The sequence below is a fragment of the Oreochromis aureus genome, linkage group 12, assembly GCF_013358895.1.
Source record: "Oreochromis aureus strain Israel breed Guangdong linkage group 12, ZZ_aureus, whole genome shotgun sequence".
NCBI lineage: Eukaryota > Metazoa > Chordata > Actinopteri > Cichliformes > Cichlidae > Oreochromis > Oreochromis aureus.
This window is the reverse complement of record NC_052953.1, coordinates 6,565,550-6,585,099: the sequence shown is the minus strand read 5'-3', so window position 1 is coordinate 6,585,099 and position 19,550 is coordinate 6,565,550. Positions and strand designations below refer to the sequence as shown.

The 19,550-nt window shown below is 41.1% G+C and overlaps 1 protein-coding gene across 3 annotated transcripts in view; it reads left to right on the top strand.

Moving 5' to 3' along the window:
- prdm6 (PR domain containing 6) overlaps window positions 1–16,836 on the top strand; it is a 139,664-nt gene extending 122,828 nt beyond the window's left edge. For 2 of the 3 annotated variants that reach the window (XM_039620370.1, XM_039620371.1), the window contains exons 8-9: window positions 5,039–5,215; window positions 13,108–16,836. In XM_039620370.1, coding sequence (XP_039476304.1) covers window positions 5,039–5,215; window positions 13,108–13,222 — 292 coding nt within the window. In that variant the 3' untranslated portion in view covers window positions 13,223–16,836. Of the gene's footprint in view, window positions 1–5,038; window positions 5,226–13,107 lie in introns of all 3 variants that reach the window. The other variant, XM_039620372.1, reaches the window with a different exon arrangement.
- The last annotated feature ends 2,714 nt before the right edge of the window (window positions 16,837–19,550 follow it).

The window sequence follows — 19,550 nt, the reverse complement described above, 5'->3', positions numbered from 1 at the left end:
ATGATGTGTCATATGTTTGACATCTAGTGCTTTGATTTGATAATATGAACATGATCTGAGTCACCGAGTCATAAAGATCGTGGCTCAAGAGTTGGGAGTTCGCCTTGTAATCGGAAGGTTGCCGGTTCAAGCCCCGGCTCGGACAGTCTCGGTCGTTGTGTCCTTGGGCAAGACACTTCACCCGTTGCCTACTGGTGGTGGTCAGAGGGCCCGGTGGCGCCAGTGTCCGGCAGCCTCGCCTCTGTCAGTGCGCCCCAGGGTGGCTGTGGCTACAACGTAGCTTGCCATCACCAGTGTATGAATGTGTGTGTGAATGGGTGAATGACTGGATATGTAAAGCGCTTTGGGGTCCTTAGGGACCATAAAGGCGCTATATAAATACAGGCCATTTACCATTTACCATAAAGATGAATTCAACCCTATTTTGTGAGAATATTTCCCCCCCATGCTTTTTGACTTTGGGTTTAAAATGGTTTTAGAATGACTCTCAGTTTTGCCTACAACCTCTTTTTCCATCTAAATATGAGTTTATTCAAAGATGTAAAAAATTTTTTTTGAAATTTGTTTCCCCTTCTAAACAAATTTCATGTGCCGTTTCAGTAACAGTCCTCTGGGAACTTATTTGGGGAGTTAAATAGGATTTATCCCGCATGCAAAAAATGTCAATCTATCATGTTTCTTAATTACCTCAGCTGTCATAGGACAAGACTAGAAAGCTTGCTAGCTACATTTCATTATGAAGTTGACAGGAAAAGGGTCCTTTTAAATGTGGAAACACAGACTACTTGTTTTAACTACAGGCAGACCCAGTCTGGTTTTCAGCACACCCATTAAAAGCCGGGTAAAACCTTGATATTTTGAAATATTATCTGTATTTCATTTCAGTGCTCAGTGTCACATTCACATTCACCAGTGAAATCTGTTAAAAACTAAAGTTTCCTAAAGCTTTTTTCCCTCTCTGTGTTATCCGCACACCACTGTGTTTCATGTTAAAAAATTCTCAGTTCAGTGTTTCTGGTATAAAACCCAGACCATACAGCATGAGTGGTAATTTATGCATAAATGATCGTATTTGCATGTGCCTGTCTGCGCCCATATTTTGGTTGCATATGCACATACCTGCGTGTCCGTGTGTGTTTGTGTGCATGATAGAGGTGTTTATGCTTCACCTCCTCCTCCTCCACTCCTCCCTGTAATAAACAATAACCGGGCATTAATCTCCCGGCCTGCTGCCTTAATAAATAATATCCACACATTCATCAACTTAAACTATTCACAATCAATGCAGCTCTTCATAGAAAACCCACCTAATAAATAGTGGTGCGGCCCACTGAGGCGTGAACTTATAGACCGGCCGGCTGATAAATGAACCGACCCCCACGGCGAGACGCCTTTTATGTGGAAAACTGCAAGTGAGAATTTTTCGATTTTATATTACACTATTTTACTCTTATTACTTTCCTCTGTGTGTGTGTGTGTGTGTGTGTGTGTGTGTGTGTCTACATCGTCTCAGGGTATTGTGGGTGTTTGTGATTTATTAGAGTGGTGAAGATGTTGGTCTATTTGTTTTATTCTAGTTCTGGGGTATTTACCCATTTGTAAGGAACTGATGTCAGAGTTTTGTCTTATTAGTTTCAGAATGAAAATCACTTTATTTGCAGGCAGCACATGGGAGTTTATCCTGTCAGTTTAACAGCTTACACAGTAATACAGAACCAAGTGACCCATATGGAAAGAAAAACAGAAAAAACTCTATAATCTTTCTATTTCCTTCATGACTAAACACTTTTCAAGCCCCACTGGCAGCTTCTATATATTCATGTAGGTTTTCATACTAAGCCTGGTTGGGCCGGGCCACCAGACGCTCGCACCTTCAGTCTCTACCTCTGGTGACCTTGTCTGGACAATGTAAACTGGACACTTGATTTTTCTGGGGTTTTTTTAGTCATCATAGCGGTTGTCAGAATTGCTCTTTGTCTGGCCCCTCACCCACGTCCTGTTTGCCTTGGGAGATCCTACCAGGGGGAAATCACGAAGGAGATCTCCTCCAGAGATACTGCTCCTCCACTGAAAGGAGCCACTTGAGGTGGTTGAGCCAACCGATTTTAGTGCCTCCTGGACTCCTCATAGGTGAGGTGTTTTAGGCATGTCCTACAGGGAGTAGACCTAAGGGCAGCCCCAAGACTCACCAGAGAGGTTATATCTCTGAGCTGTCTTGGATAAACTTGGTGTGCCCCCTGAATGAGCTGGAAGAGGTGGCTGGGGCGAGGGGCTTCACTGCTTAGACTGCTGCCCCAGATAAGTGGTCGAGGATGGATGGATGGATGGATGGATGGATGGATGGATGGATGGATGGATGGATGGATGGATGGATGGATATACAAGTTTGATGAGGTCTTTTTGGGCTACAGAGGGATAAAGATGGTAAAGACAAGAAATCAAAGTTTGTCTCAGAGAGATATAAAAGCCTGGTTCATAAAAGGATCAAATAAACTTCATTAATCCCTACATTTGATAAAAGGGGGAAGACAGACACCTCTCAGCGAAATCAAACTAATTTAAGTACTTCCAAGCATTAAACGCTGCATGGCCGTACTCTCTCCTGCACGCCATATTAGCCATTGTTGGTCCTGAGACACTCTCACAAACAAAATCATGGTTAAGTAACCCAGCATGCTTATGGGAAAGTAACACTAATCTAATTACTTTTTTGCAACAGTATTCCCTTACTTCACTTGGCTCCAGCTCTGGTTCTTTTATGAGTGTATCCTGGGCCTGAATGTCTCCCAGGCTCCTGGAGAAAATCCACACATGGGAAACACAGAGGAGCCCCACCTGTGTTTGAATGCAATAATAATGCTAATTACAATTACAATGAATAAAAGTAGCCATAAGACTCATTAATTATAAATATAATATCCATGCTTAGCTAAAGAGTGACTGTAGCAGATAAAGTACCAATGGTAATCACCAGAGCGTTCCTGATCTCTGTCTTTAAAGCAGCTTTAAAAACGGGATCCTCAGTTTACTCCTGAGGTCGTTAATGTGACTGACAGAAGACACACGGAAGCTAATCACCTCAGAGCTCCCGGCTCATCAATACACACTGACTGATACACAGCACTAACTGACTTTCTCTGTACTTTAACACCACATCCTCCTGTGGTGCTGTGTCAAAGCCATGGAGTTGCCTCTAAGCTTGATTTTGTTTCAGGTCTCACTCGGCAATTTTAGTGATTTTTAACAAGCAGTCCATAAAACTGGAATGCAATATGCAAACTAAACTGTGGAAGAAAAAAGGCATGTGAAATACTACTGCTACAAGTCTCTGCTCTGTAAATAGTGTAATTTCCAAATACTTACTGACAAATGTATATTGGACCAATAAAATCAGCTGCTGCATGTTCTGGTTAGACTGACTCTCCAGTTCAGTAAGTTTTCAGATCAGATGAAGGGACTGCTGCCGTCACGGAGGTGGACGATCATCCTCTCTGAAGTAGCTAAATGATATCAAGAAACCTTCACAGATAGCAATGTGGCCAGCGAGACAGCCTGTAAGGAAAACATGTGAAGAAAAGAGCCGGGGTGAGTTTGTTTAGCAGAGGGTCGAGCAGTAGTAAATTATCCTCTCAAAAAGATAATAAAGAAAAGCATCAACATATATGCTTGGGCGGGCTGCCTAAGTAAAGTCTGTATGTGGGAAACAGAGGTTTGCACACAGTGTAAGAGCCTGAAAATGATAATGGGGAAAAAAGAGAGGAGATGCAAGATATGAGCAGAGGCTGAAGTGTCCTGTAAGTGAAAACAAAATACCCCGATAATGTTCACAGCTGGCTGCGTGTTCGGCTCAGCGAATGGAAGGAGTGTGAGATTAGATCTGCCGCTGTATGGAAGCAGGACACTCTATTAGCAGTCACACAGCTTCTGTTTGGTTGTTTGTTTCAGTCTCATTCACTCTTCACAGTGTGAACTCCCATTTGGGCCAAACACACACACACACTGACACACACACACACACACACTAACCTAATATATCTCTTCTTTTCTTGTTCTCTTACTGTCTCTATCTCATTCTGTGTAACTGCTATTCTTCACACACACGCGCACACACCATGATAAATGGTCCAGTCATGATCTAGGCCTGCATTGTTGATGAGGGTCAGGCTGCCATGGTTACCGGAGCAGTGTCCGACTTCCCCCACCCCCTGTTTGCGTGTGTTTAGAGACCATACGTATTGCTTTTTAGTGAGCTGTAATGTGTGCAGGCTCATGTTTTTCTGTATGTAAACAACATGTCTCCCAATTTTTATTTTTTGTTAATTCATGTTGCTCCACTCCAATTACAAGCACCCAGAAAAATTCATCTGTGCATCACTGTTTCTTTGTGATAATGGAAGAACAACAGAAAAGGTAGAACAACCCATAAAAATGAAGATTCTTCATGGGGAAGATGAAGAAATGTTGTTTTTGATGGACTGTCATGTCGTAGTAAATTAATACATGGAGCACAAGAGTCACAAAGTAACAGAGCTAACAAAATAAAATATGATCTTACCAACAGACCTAAGGGTAAGTAACATGATGGCCAGCAGGGGGAGACATCTCGGGTAACTGAAGAGGATGTGAATGTGTAGAAGTCTATGAGAGAATGAAGCTTCAGCTTACATGCTCTATGACTTCGCCTTAATCACTAGTTTGAAATCTCACTCTTTACAACTTTTTTTATAATATTCTAAATTCATTTTTGATAAAGTGAGCAGTAGTAGTAGTCCTCTTTTTGCAACTACAAATGGTGCCCCCCTGCTGACTGTTAAAAAGAATGCAAATTTAAGGCAGTGCCTTTCATTTCAGCAACATCCATAAAAAACAACAACAAAAAAAGTAAAAATTTCCTTACACTTGTTTTATTATACTAATTAATTATTAAATCTTTTGTACACATCCTCAGACACCCGGAGGGAGAATATTTAGCCGATTCACGCACGCACCTTCTTCTGTTTTCTTGGCTCTTTCATCCGACTCTCTTTGTCCTTCTCAGACCATACCAGTGTGGCCACTGCTCCCAGTCCTTCTCTCAGCCGTCAGAGTTGAGGAACCATGTAGTGACGCACTCCAGCGACCGACCTTTCAAATGCGGATACTGCGGCCGGGCCTTCGCTGGCGCCACAACGCTCAACAACCACATCCGCACACACACAGGAGAGAAGCCGTTCAAGTAAGTAACAGTGAGTACCCCCAAACACCCATAAAATCCACCCACCTTGCCCATACCTGCCACCTGTTGCAACAAACAACCCAGCTTATACCACTCGACTTGCTCTTAACTGTCAGTGCCACTAAAATTATTGTAGAAGCAAGTCTCACCTTTCGGCAGCTAAATTGGGTGACTTTGTCCCAAATAAGTTTTTCCTCTCCTGCAAGTTATACTTTTGACAACAATAATTTCACTTCCTTAGCTTTAAGCACAGTTTCTGTCTTTCTGTGTGTCTCATAATTATGTCTTTGAGGTCATTGGATAAACTGTACAGAGGACAATATAAAGCTCAGAGATCCACTAAACCGCTCAAAACGTCAACGGCACCATCGATTGTCTTTAATGTGGATGGCAATTGATGCTCCCATAAACTGGCAATTATCAACAGGGACCCATGTTGGTGCAGCAGAGAACGATTTAGAACAAATAAAGCTCTGAATGAACTTCTTTAATAGCAGGTACTTGAATAAACTGTGAATCTAAATATTTTGTTACGCCAGCTTGTAAATTATTCAGGTTTTTAAATCAGTAATAAAAGCAATTATGGTGCATATTCCCATATGAGTCTGATACAGATCAATGGAAAGATTTCATGTCATTGACATCAAATTTGTAGAATCATAAATTGATTAATACGTTTTTAAAGAGTGTCACATCTGCTTTGTCTGGATGCTGAATCAATTTCCCCCAGCACTCCTGAAACCAACGCTTTCTCTCATTAGCATTGCTAATTACGTCACCATAAGAAAACTAAAGCGAGCCACCGAGGGCTTGAAGTCCTGGAAGTTTTAGCTCGCACAAAAGAAAACAAATATAAAATGGTAGCAAATGGGTTGGGATTTCATTGTTGTCAACAGATGTATACAGATATGCTTTAGTAAATAAATTAATAAATAATATGCACCAAAGCAGCAGGAACTCAGGTTCTTGTTCATGAATATTGGAGAGACACATCAACAAGTGCTGCAGGTTCTAGTTAAAGTGGCCATCCAGCTTATAAGAGAAAGGGGATTTTATACAGATTATCTACAGGTAAATATTCCAGCTGAGTCACAGTTTTACTTTGGCACCTGTTAACATACCAGGACTGACCAACTAAAGCAGGGGTGAGGAAATCCAGGCCTTGAGGGCCGGTGTCCTGCAGGTTTTAGATCTCACCCTGGGTCAACACACCTGAATCAAATGATTAGTTCATTACCAGGCCTCTGGAAAACTTCAAGGCATGTTGAGGAGGTCATTTAGCCATTTAAATCAGCTGTGATGGATCAAGGACACATCTAAAACCTGCAGGACACCGGCCCTCGAGGCCTGGAGTTCCCCTCCCCTGATCTAAAGGTCTGTGAAGGAAACACTGAGTTTAAAAATGAGAAAAGACCATCTAAGAAGCCCATGCCTCAGTTTTGATGCACTAATAAGAAGAACTAATATGCTGATATCTGTCTGTGCATTACACACTTACATCCAGCTTGCTCACCAAACTAGCTAGCATGAGCTGATAAGTTAGCAGTCCATCCAAACGCATCACTTCTGCCTCCAAAAATCAAACATGGCGGTGGCTAACACGTTTTCACTGAAACTACCAAACACTGCAGAAGTTTAGAAACCAGTTGATTTGTTGTCTACATTTTTCTTTTTGGTCTTCAGCTCTAAATTTAGCTCTGGTCCTAAAAAACAAAATCATTTGCAAACTGCTTTTATATCCCTTATTACTTTCTCAATCACTTTTCTATTATTCATGATTCATGATAATATTCACTTCCATTCACTTCCATCATATCTGCTGTGACCTCTGACCTTTGATGCTTTACTCTTGGCTGCCTGTAACGTTAAACTCTGAGGAAATTCTCTGTTTGTTCCTCATTGTAAATCAGATGGCATCAGCAGATTGCCCAGTGTAAATACAGGATCTGTTAGCAGCCTGGTAATGAATCTCCACATGCTCATTTCCATTTTCTTCTGCTGGTTAAGGCTAATATAATTAGAGGGCATGCCACGCTGCAATTTGAGGCTTCTGGATGCTGTTGTTGTCATCCTGTCATCTAATCAGTAACAGAGGGCAATAAGGATTCCCCCAGCGGACGAAGAGGTCAGCATTCAAGTGGAGGCCAGAAGGGCCAAAGAGTAAGAGACATAAAAGAAAGTGAAGAAAGCAAAATAAGACGTTTGAGTTGCGCAAAATCTAAAAGACTGGCATCAGGGGAACACGGGGGTAGAATCAAATTAACGTTCTTAATAAGCAATCAGAGAAATCCAAAGTCATCATTGACGTGGAGAGTGAAGAGGCGAGAGGGATGAGTGAGAGAGAGCAAGGAGGAACAAGAGATCATGGTGTAAAAAGTGAAACGACAAGCGGCGGCGATTAAATTCGGTTAAACCAAATCAGCATTCTTAATAAGCAATCAGAGGAAACCCCCGAACCTTTTCATCAGCACTTCAGAGTCTCGGTGGAGGCAGAGCGGGACAAAGACAATCACGGACGTGCGTCAGAAATCTTTAGCGGATCGATGGCCTCGGGGAGTTATCTCCTTTCGGACGGTGCAGCGGATAGATTAAAGCTGCCACTGTCACTTTGTCAGGAGGAAAACGCTCAACTTTATTTTCCCGCTGAGGAGACGGAGGCCGCGATTCTGTGTGGTCGGCAGCTTTTCGGCGCTGATGCTCACTGGACTGTGCAGGCTGTCAAAGTGTGCTGCTGTTTTCTCTGCTCTGCTTTTTGTTCTTCTATATTCTGTTCAGAGAAGCAGCATCTTAGCTTTAAATGTCACCCTGGAGACCAACGAAAGTTGTTTGACTTGGTACCTTATATTTTATGATTATATTACTGTGAAGGTGCATAGAGAGAGCATTCAGAGTTAGTAAAAACTGACAAAAAAACAAAAACACTAATATGTACTACGTTTTTTAGGACTAACAAATGCCTATCTCTATAGCCAGCACACAGAGATTATGCTTTTGTGTAGTAGATGCTGGTAGAGTCATTACCTCTTGTAATAAATTAGGAAAACTAAACATTTTTTCAGTGTTTCTTAAAACATTTGTTGAATCTATTTGTCATGCAGCGCTGTGTGGCAGGCAGGATGAAGGACCCAAATGCAGATGAACTAAAAAGGCAGCTTTGTTGCACTGTAGCAGAAATCAAACAAAACCCAAAACTCATAGGAACTTAACCTAAACTGGAAACTGGACAGCTCTCCAATCTAATCCAATCTCATTTTATTTATAAAGCACGTTAAACGGGTAATGTGACGTGACAACGGACAGAGGAAAACACAGGGCTTAAATACACCAGGAGCAGGAATGGGAAACAGGAGCAGGACACAGCTGGGACCAAACGAGACAGGGCGGAAGCAAAGCTGAAAACACTGAACACAGGACACCAGACTGTCAAAGTAAAACAGGAAATACAAGATAGGCACGGGGACGCAGACTTGACAAGGAGACATGGCTGACAGGGAAGATAGAGAAAACATGGAGCATGGACACAAGAGTAACAAACTGTGACATGGAGACATGACTGACTGGGGAGACATGGGAGATGCACGAATATGGAGACTGGAACACATGGGAACACAAGAGAAGCACAGTAACAAAACCTGAGATCTAAAAATCACTAAAGTATAACCAGAAACTAACTGAATCAAAGAATATTAATGAACAAGAACATAAACAATGAGTCACCAGACTCAGGACCATGACACAGAGCAGCGGTCTCCATCCCCCGGGCCACGGACGAGTTGTTTGGTTCTGGGCCGTGAGAGTTGAGGCTCGGGTGTGAAACTTTTGATCTTCAGGGTTTTTATCATTAACTCAGTTTCCCTGGGTCTTTTCCCGCGTGTTATGAATAAATTTCCTAAATATTTTCATGCGATTTATATTTGTTTTGTAGTTGCGTGTCTTACTTTGAAAGAAATACTTGCACATTACCATAGCGACCAGAGAACATTAAGGAGCAGAAGGGAGGATGTTACTCTCAATGTTGTTGGCACATTTCAGGAGGACGCTGCTAACAAAGTTACACAATTACACAGTGAATTCGCATTTATTATTATATTTACAAAATACCACAGTTTATGTCTTGGTCGTATCATTTTATTTTGTTGTATTTATCCGCGACACCTTAAAGGCCGGTCCGTGAAAATATTGTGTGACATTAAACCGGTCCGTGGCCTGGGGGTTGGGGACCGCTGGCATAGAGGGCATTTCAGATCAAATGTAGCTACCTTTCCAAGTAGAAGGTTCATAAAATGATGAATAGACTCGAGGGAGACTGAACTTCTGCAAAGCATTTACATTGAATGGATGTAAAGATATAAAGGTCCTTCCAGCCTGTCCTGATTCCCAATACATCAATTAATGGTTTTTGTGGCAGTGATTTGACACTGCAACGGCAGGACGTCACCTCCTGGCTCAAAAACTCTGCATACTTACTTATCCAGTGTGTTTTATTGCCACAGCAGACATGTCAAGATATTTAAACCAAAGGGTACCTTGTGTGTGGGTTGCGGAGGTTTGAGTGTAATCATCCCCATCTCTGGAGAAATTCTTCAAAACAAAGAAGATGATAAAACTTAATTTGGGACAAAATCAACACATTTTTAAAACATAATTCTCCACATGCAGATATTATTGCAGTTGTGTCCATTATAATGAAATTTGGTGCTGCCCAAACAAGTTTTGAGCATTTTGCACCATTAACTGAAAAAGTTTCTTGCACTCAACCAAATATTGTCTTTCATCCACTGTGTTTTAATGTGTGATTGCAAAAGCTCAGCAACAATTTCTCAGACTTTCCCAGTTATTGTTCCAACTTTAAGGTGGTGTTCATGTGGATTTTCCCCAGTGGGAAATTCTCTTTTCCAGTTAATCCAACACCACATGAATGCATGGTTAGATCATGATTTATTTTCAAAAATATTCCCTCAGGAACGCGATCTTACTAACCAGAGTTGCACGTTTCCCACAAACACAGCCTTTGATTTTGAAGTAAAGGTGTGGTCAGAGTTTGTCTGAACTGCTCGGTCTCGGTGCTTCGGAAGTAAATGTGAACGTTGTTGTAAATGAAGACTTCTTGTCTGTACTTCTTCTAGCCCTTCAGCTTCTATCAGTCTGTGACTGAACACAGTCTGTACTTGTTTATCTCGCACTCGATCCACATCCGTACAGATGAGATTAAGATAAGAGGTGAGCCGAAACTTCACTGATCCTTGAGGGAAAGTGATTAAAGCGGCCTCTGTCATTTTGTCAGGACAACAGCTCAACATTATTTTTCCCTGCTGAGAAACGGAGGCGGCGGCCGCTAACAGACGCCCGCTGGTCGATAGCCAGCGGACTGCAGCTGCCTCGTTTCAGCTCTGCTCTTTGTTGTGCAGGACAGCCGTCTTCGTGCCTGGATAAGTCGCTGTGACAGAGAAGCTTCAGAGGAGCTTTGAAGTCCGTAGCTGTTGTGGTTTTGTAAATTTACAGACGAATGACAGCAGGAACGTCCACCTTAATGGCAGAGCAGTCGGGGGTCTGTTTTATTTTTCTTGTGCTGCAAGAAAATTTAGAAAATGAGAATCATTTCAGATCCATCAGCTCAAAGTCTGGTCCTCACGCACACACTTATATGTAATATATATAAACATACAGGACTTCTTTGAGTTCATGTGATCACAGAAAAAACATTCATGTCCTGTGGTGTGACGGGACGAACTAACAGTTTCTGTCAAACTAATTTTAGTGAAGCTTAAACAGAAGTTTGTGTTTATTTTTTTAAAGAAACTGGTTATTTAAGAGTGACAGACAAAGTAATGAGAAGGCAGAAGTCACTGCAGCGTTGTCTCCCTACACCACACGTGTGTTAATGCAAACTGCCCTAACCTGGATTATAAATGGTTGTGGACATGGATACGGACAGCTGGACACCTGAAAACAGGCAAGCGGGTGGACGTCTGTGCAGACCGCTGCACGCTCTAACTGATGCTGAAATTTACATTACAGGGACCCAAGTGGACTCTAGCAGATTAACATAGATGGAACCCACTGAAAACGTGTTTCATAAGCTTCATTGTTTTAATGTACTTTCAATCTAGTGCTGCTTTTACAAAATGTGTCAAAAAAATGGGAAAAACCAGTTCAGGTCTCAGCTGTTGCAGACTTTTTGGAATAAAACTGGATGCAAAGTACATGATCCTTTACTTCATGGTAAATGCTTCTCTTAGACCTTAAGGTTTAGGTTCGCTCAGGAGCAACATGTTTGACATGAATCTATTCAAAGTATTAGGATGAAATTTGGTTTACAGTGGTCAGTCAGATCAGCAACATTACACCGTTTAAATGACACAGTTAAAACATTTGATTTTAATTAGGTTGACCATAAAACCACCAAATCCAAAAAGCTACAAATGTGAGCCGTCGTCTTCTTGGCAGTTGATGACTGTCTCTGCAACTTTCCACCACATTAATGGTGTCAACGCTGGATGGTTGAACACGCATATCGTCCCTGCATTCCCTGTTCGGAAATTAAGAAATACTTCACTTGAAGCTGAGGCCATAAGTGAGATAATCATTAAAGACTTCCTTTTTAAAATGTCCACCTTCACAGAAGGAGAAAGCTTTAATAACTGTATGGGGTCAATAAGGTTTGTCTTTTGCTGTTTTCTTCTTCTTCTTTTTTTTACCTGCATTTCACTGACGCTTGTGGCCACTTGAATTGAAAGGATCTTGACACAGGCAGCAGTCAACGAGTCAACAAGCCGTCTTCCCTCAAAAAACTCAAGCCACTGAACCAGACCTCATGACAGAGTTTGTGGATTTGGTAACATTTCGGAGGGAATAATGCTGATGCTGTCGCTTTGTGCGTTGCACCCATCCAGCTTACAAGCGTCTTAGCCGTCCACACGTGAACTGACTTCAACACAAACACACCGGCTGACTTCACTGTGGCTACATCCATCTTTTATATGCAATCTCTGATAAATACTCTTTTAAAAAGTTCAGCAAATGCATTAAGGAATAAGTAACTTGATCAGTTCAGTATTATAAATATTGACCTAAATATAGAGAGCATTTTTTGCTATAGTTGAGCAACCCTGCATCCAATAAGCATCCAGTAATCCTGTTGCCGGTTTGTGGAGGCAGGGATCACCTTATGTACGAGACAGAAGGTCAGGCCCTGTGATGCATGTAGTGACAGAAACTGTATCACAAAACTGTGTCATGTTTATGAGGTTTAATGAGGAAAAGCTCTGGTTAAAGAGCTTCCTAACGACCGCTGTTCAGTCCACACTGTTTCTCCTCCTGTGTCTAACACCTCCTCCCCTTCAACCTATCTATCTATCTGAGAGCATGTTAGTCTTGTTTCAGGGCTGTTAGGTCCAATATCTCCACACAGCTTTCTCTTTGAAGAGCCTCCCCCCACACACACATTTATATACATTTAAATTACCCCCTAACCCCCCTCCAGCGCACACTAAAAGCTCCCTCTCTTCTCTGCTTCTATTGAAAGTGACAGTGACGCTGCCTTATCGGGCCTGGATATATCTGAGTGTGTGTTAAAGTGTGTGAGATGGGAATACCCTCCTCAGCCCGCCTGATAGATTATTGACAGGTGGACTGTGTGTAATTTGTCGGTCAGGTTGTGAGGATCAGGGCAACAATTACAGCTTGCTGCTCCGCTGGGCCTCACACACACTTTATACTGTCACTGGATATTAGGGTTAACAGGGAGGTGTGTGTGTGTGTGCGTGATTGTGTACATGTGTGTCAGCAGATGTAAAGGTTTTGTCTTTTAAAGCGTATTTCTCCTCAGCTCTGTTCAGGCTTCTCTACATGCAGACTCCTCTAATCTCTGCGTCTTTCTGTTTGTGCGTCAGGTGCGAGCGTTGCGACCGCAGCTTCACACAGGCCACTCAGCTCAGCCGCCATCAGCGACTTCCCAACGAGTGCAAACCCGTGAACGAGACCAGCGAGTCCATCGAGGTGGATTAACCCCCGACTGTTTCCCGACTGAGACCACGTCCACGTTAAGACAGTTCAATATGAAAATGTGACTTTCTTCAGTTTTGGCCTTCCATCCACACCGAGACTTTTTTTTTATCATCTGTGCTTCGTGCCACAAAAAACACGCTCACTTCATATTAATTCTAATTTAATTTACCAGAAATGAAGCTCCTGAGGAGCATCACTGTGTTAATTAGGTCCAGTCTGCACTAAATTAAATGTGTGGATTAAAAATAAAGTTTGCAAATTCCAGGAGTTTCCAGGGATAAACAAAAAAACAGGAATGTATGATTAATTTATTTGGGCAAGTATCATTTCAGCGTAGTGTGAGAGTCACTTTGGTTGCTTTTAAGTTGGTGACAACACCTTAAGTTATGCAGTAACAACTTCCCAACAAGCTTTAAACCAAACAAGATGAGAGGAAGTGTCATGGTTGTAACTTTTCAGTCGTGTTGACCCACCTGACCTCAGTTGAAGTAAAAACCTTGCAAACACGTAGAGAAAAGCTGCTGGTTGTGGCATTTATCTCCTAACTGTCCACCAGTCATTGTTAGCTTCCTTCATCTATTAGCTGAATAGATCGGCCCATTTTAACGGACCCGATACGGCTTTTTAATTCAGTTCAATTTTATTTATTTAGCAGCAAATCATGACAAAAGTTGCATCAAAGTGCTTTATATTGTAAGGTACAGATCCTGAAATAATACAGAGAACACCCCAACAATCAGATGATCCCTATGAGCAAACACTTTGGCAACAATGGGGAGGAAAAACTCCCTTTAAACAGGAAAAACACCTCTGGCAGAAGCAGGCTCAGGAAGCAGGCTCAGGAAGCAGGCTCAGGAAGCAGGCGCAGTTTGCCGTGACCGGGTGAGGGTGATGGGAAGAAGAGTCAATATATGATAAATAACCAGCTCCTAATATCAGATCCTTACTGTGTAGCTGATTCTGGATCAGGATGGTTTTCCCTGCAGGTCTTAGCTGATGCCTGCAGAGGGAGTTAAATGTGTTGGTCCCCTAATAAATGACAACTATTGCTTTTTATTTGGGCTCATTTTTGGGCCTCTCTCTCCTGAGTGATGCAGCGTCAGGTGACTGTTAAAAAAACAGTTATTTTAACTGTCACCAGATTTATATCAGGATATGTCGAGTGTCTCTGAAAACACACAGTAGAGGTCACATCTCTGCAAACAAACTGAATGCTCTTTATTAAAGCACACAGGAAGAGAGGGAACAAATGTCATGGTTTCCCGATGTTTCCGTGTGGATGGGGGTCTGTACTTAAGACTTTTTCAGATTTATCTGTCTTGGTGTGAACGTTTGTCTGACTGTTTACACTTTTGACTTGACTGACTGAGAATTCTGGAGAGGAGCAGCATTCAAGCCACATTCATCCTGCTGGAGAAACTCCTGATTCAACCAAACCAAAGATCTCTTTTTTCCCTTCTTTTTTTCTCAGCAGAGATTCAGACGGAGGACTCGGACTAACAAACTTTTGAATATTTATTGGGGACGTTTTGGAATCCACAACAGGGTTCCCTCCAAAGAAAACTCTTTCCTGAAACCGGGACAATAACAATGAAATACCAAAAATATTAAGACTAATGGTCTGTCTGTAGCTTTACTTCTTTTTTCTTTTTGCAACAGTGATGCCAAAGGAGGGCGCGACCAAAGCAAACAGTGAGCAACGACTCGAACGTCTGATGATGACGCTCGAGTTTTACATCACAAAATGAACACAATACAAAGAGTATGTACTGTAAAAAAACAAAACAAAACAAAAAACAGACAAAAAAAAGAAAGGACAAAGGAAACATAAATTATATTTATCTTTTTCCTCATATCATGCTTCAGGCACTTTTGTTTTAAAACGTTTATAATTTAATATTAGAGATGATGAAGAAAAGAGGGAAATAGTGCAGAGATGATGGATGTGATTTCTTATAGAAATAATCATTTTACAAAAAGTTTCAATATGAAGTTGACAGCATGTGTTTAATTTTTGTTTTCTTATGCTAAACATTTCTTAAGTTTGTGTTTTGTTTCTTTTAAATCTCAGATGAGGCACAAACATGTTAACAAATTTGGGGTTTTGAAGAATAGTTCATCATGTTGTCTATTAGAGTATATTTGCTACGCAATGCAAGTTTGAATCCACTCAGATCTCAGATGTGTAAATAGTCCTGTGTCATAACGATTCACTTTCTATTAAAACGACTGAGGGTAAAAAGCACATTTAATACCAGATGAACACCAAATAGGTTTTTGTGCCTGAGCGTTAAAAAAGCTTTAACAGTGATAATAATCTGAAAACTGTAGCTTCTCTTTCCAAAGACTGGCCGAGTGGATGTAACTCTGCTGTCCAAACCAAAACAGATGTTTCACTGCAGGGAAACTATTTTATTTTTTATCACATGCGTGTCTCAGAGAGGTCGGGAGCACCTTTAGACCTCACACAGGCCTGGAGACCTTGGAAAAATGTTTATTCCCCAACCAGTTGGTGAAGGCTGATGACAGAATCATCACTAAAGTCACACAGGCCTAGAAACCAGTGAGAATCCACCTGGAAACCAAAGGTTACCAGAGAAAAATCCTACACTGGTTGGTGAATGGCGCTACACCAAACGCGTCCTTGGGATTCCTCTGACCTCTATCAGGTTACTGTGCTCAGCTGTAAATCGTGCAGAAAACCAAAAAGTGTGATGCGAACCAGAAACTAGAAAAAAAGATATGAAATTACTGCTGACACAGCAGTAATTTCATGTTTTAGGTGAAAATAGTTATTTTTGCAGGTGAACGGCTCTATTTCTTTCACTACCGACTGGCAACTGTGTTTACAGACACGTCTTCTGTGCAAACTGCAGGCAACCTGCTAGTGACCAAAGCAAAGAGGAGGATTTGGTGCAGCACCCTGTTAGCATCCAACTTCACCTAGCAACTGGCAGCCTCCAGCCTCTGCAATAATGATAATAAATCCAGATGTTTGGGCAGTCGAGCATCTGGACAGAGGTGCTCCTCGAACTCTTACAGACTCGTTTGTGTTCTTAAAAGTAAAACAGCTTTGCACCTGAGAGAAATATCTCCTTACTCAGAATGCAGCTTGATCCAACGATGTATATAGAACGATGCAAACTATGGATCAGTTGGGACAAAAGTGAAACTTTGACCAAATTCACTTCTTGTTCAGAATGCAGAAGCGGGACTTTAACGCTATAAGCAGAGACAAAATTTAGCTCCAACACATGTTTCTAATTAAATAGATAAGTATTCTAATAATATTTTAGGCAATATAAAGATTTACTTTTTGTGTTCCAAGTCCTACTTCTGACATTTTCAGGGTTAAACTCTGATGATGGCTGAACAGAAAGTGAAACTTACTTGGGGCCTCTGATGATGATGATGATGATGATGATGATGATAATCATTTGCTCTGTAATGTCAAACAGAAAGTCTCCAATTTCAGCTCAGTCTTGTTTGCATGATTCCCTCAGCTCCCCTCCCTCCTCCCGTTCCCATTTTTTTAAAGATTGACAAAATGAGATCAAATAGCAAAAAGACGTTGCTCCAGAGGAAATAAAGCTGACATCCACTTTTGATTCTTACCCATGATGCTCTCTGTGATCTTATTGTCTTACATTGTTTGCTGAAATCACCTGTGTCGCATTAACTTTCTGGTGATGACAGAGAAATGTAACCACTCTTATGTCCATGAGCAATTTGTTGAACTTGAAATTTGTTTTGTTTACAACAAAAATTGACACCACTTTCATCTCTGCACAGGAAATATTACTACTGTGAGCCGACTTGGCTTAAAGGCTCTTTCCAGAAGTGAGTCACTCCAAATGTCCTACTTTAGAGCAGAAATAACTGGTCTGATACAAAAATGATTTTAGCCTCTTGTCACGTCATCGTTATATAATTTCTTTGTTGTCTTTTTTATAACTCATCCATATGGATTTATTGCTGCTACATTATATTTACAGATGATATGATTTGCTTGTGAAGGAGTCCAAAAAGTTTGTGCTTGATGGGGAAAATTCTCTTTTCCATTAATTAAATTTAAATTATGTTTATGAAAGTAGCTTTGGCAATGTAAAAAACATGACTGAAGACGTTATTAGCAGACTGTGCTTTTCACCGTATCTAACAAATATGATCACTTACGGCTCCCAAAAGGGTTACGTCACGAAGACCCCAGCCATCTTTTATATACAGTCTATGGTGTTTACCCTACATGTATTGGTGCTGTCAGTTGTCACTGTCAAACCTTTAAGTGGTCACAGAGGTGCTGATCAGATGAGAATGAGATATTAATCAGATTAAAACAATCCCTGTTCCCAAATTCCATTTTTAAATCATTTCCCTGAAGTTTTTCACCTTCACACGACTTAAATATTTTATCTTCTTGCCACACAGGATGGTCCATCCCTCAATCACCAGCTGCCTCTACTTACTGCTAATAATGTGTAACACACACAGCCCTGCCTTGACCTCCTCTCTGTCAGTCTGCAAGCTGCATTTTCAAACTTTCCAGTCTGATTTCAGAAATTATTCCTGTGAGGATTCGACAAAATTTTACCAAAACAAACACAAGGCGAGCCTTCAGACATCACTCACAGGGATTTTTTTTCACCGTGGGAAACTGATCCAAACTCCGAAGCCAAACAAATGATCCCACAACGAGAAGTTTGAGGAGTTTTTTTTTTTCCCCCCAGCTTTCTAAATGTCTGACAGACACATGAGTGAGTCAAGATTAGATTACACGTAATGAGATTATGGCAGCGATAGTTTTAATTAGAAGCAGTTAGTGTGAAGGAAGAAAAACAAACGTATAGAAACTGCTGACTGAGAGACGAGAGAGAAGAGGAAAACTGTTCACTTTCATTTGTTTGAACAAGTGAAAAATGAACAAAGACATTAAATTCTCAGGAAGAGGAAAAAAAGACAAGAATGCCTGATTTATGACCTCCACCTAAATAATTTAAAACATCCCCAGCTGAAAGAGAATCCAGATTATGCAAAGAGGAAAATCAGAAAAAAGGAAAATTGCACAATAATTATAGCAATCACTCATTTGGAAATGAGTTGAAATGAAGGGAAAAAAGTTGTTAATGTACAACAGGATGTAAATTAGACCATAAACGGAGTACTTGTAATAGAAATCAGGTTATTGTGACCCAAGAACAACTTAATGAGCAATAATGAAACTTTACTATTACAAGCTTTGCTTAAAATCAAAGGAGGTAATAATATTAAACTTTTTTTATTATAAAATGATAATAAACAAAACATGTAACAAGCAGCGAGAAAACAGACAACCAGAAAACGACACTGAAGAAAATAAAAGCACTAAACTGCAAAATGGGATCAAAACGGGATCTAAGCAGGTTTAGGCATCACAACCTTCAGGGCTGGAAAACCAAAGGTGCTCTAACGGGCGCTTCGACTCCCAGAGTGAGTCCATCTCCACAGACTCCTATCATAAATGTAAGTATTAAGGTTAGGGTTGTGTCCTCTTTGACAGGCAGGTGGATGCTGAGACGTGTAGCTGCAGCTGCTAGCGCTTCGTGTTTGCTAAGTGAGTGACTGAATTGGACCTTTAAACCAGGTTTGTGCTGTTGATTCATTTTGGAGTATTTTTAATGCAATCAAGTGACAATATGGTTTGCTTTGTGACTCATTTTACTAACAGCCCATTCTCTTGAGGTCCCACCACAGCATTTTGATCCGGTTGAGGTCTGGCCCATTGAACAACTTGATTCTTTTTATTTTCAGTCATTTTTTGTAGATTACCCATTACAGTTAAGGGCAGAAATGTCCTGTGTCTTGACCCATTGCCAGCCAAGTTTCATTTGTTAGAAATGGTATTCTAGAGTTGCATTTGGCTCTAAAACACTTTGGCATACAGAGAAGTTCATGGTCAACTCAATAGCTGCAAGCTGCACAGGTCATGTGGCTGCAGAACAAGCCCGCATCATCACCCCACAGTGATTCAGAGATGATGATGATGATGGTTTGTGCTGATATGCTGTGTTTTGTTTTTTTCTAAATGCGGCGCTGGGCATGATAGCCAAAGATCTGCACTTTGGTCTCATCAGTTCACAGGACACTGTTCCAGACGTTTGGTGGTTTCTGCAGATGAGACTTTGCAAACCGAAGCTATACTGCCGGGTTCTTTTTAAAGGGAAGCAGCTTTCTTCTTACTGGCAACCTTGCCAGACAAACTGTACTTGTTCAGCCTTTTTCTTAATGTTCTGTAAATTTTTTATTAAAAACTAAAAATTACAGAATTCAATGAACTGAATGTCGAAATTTG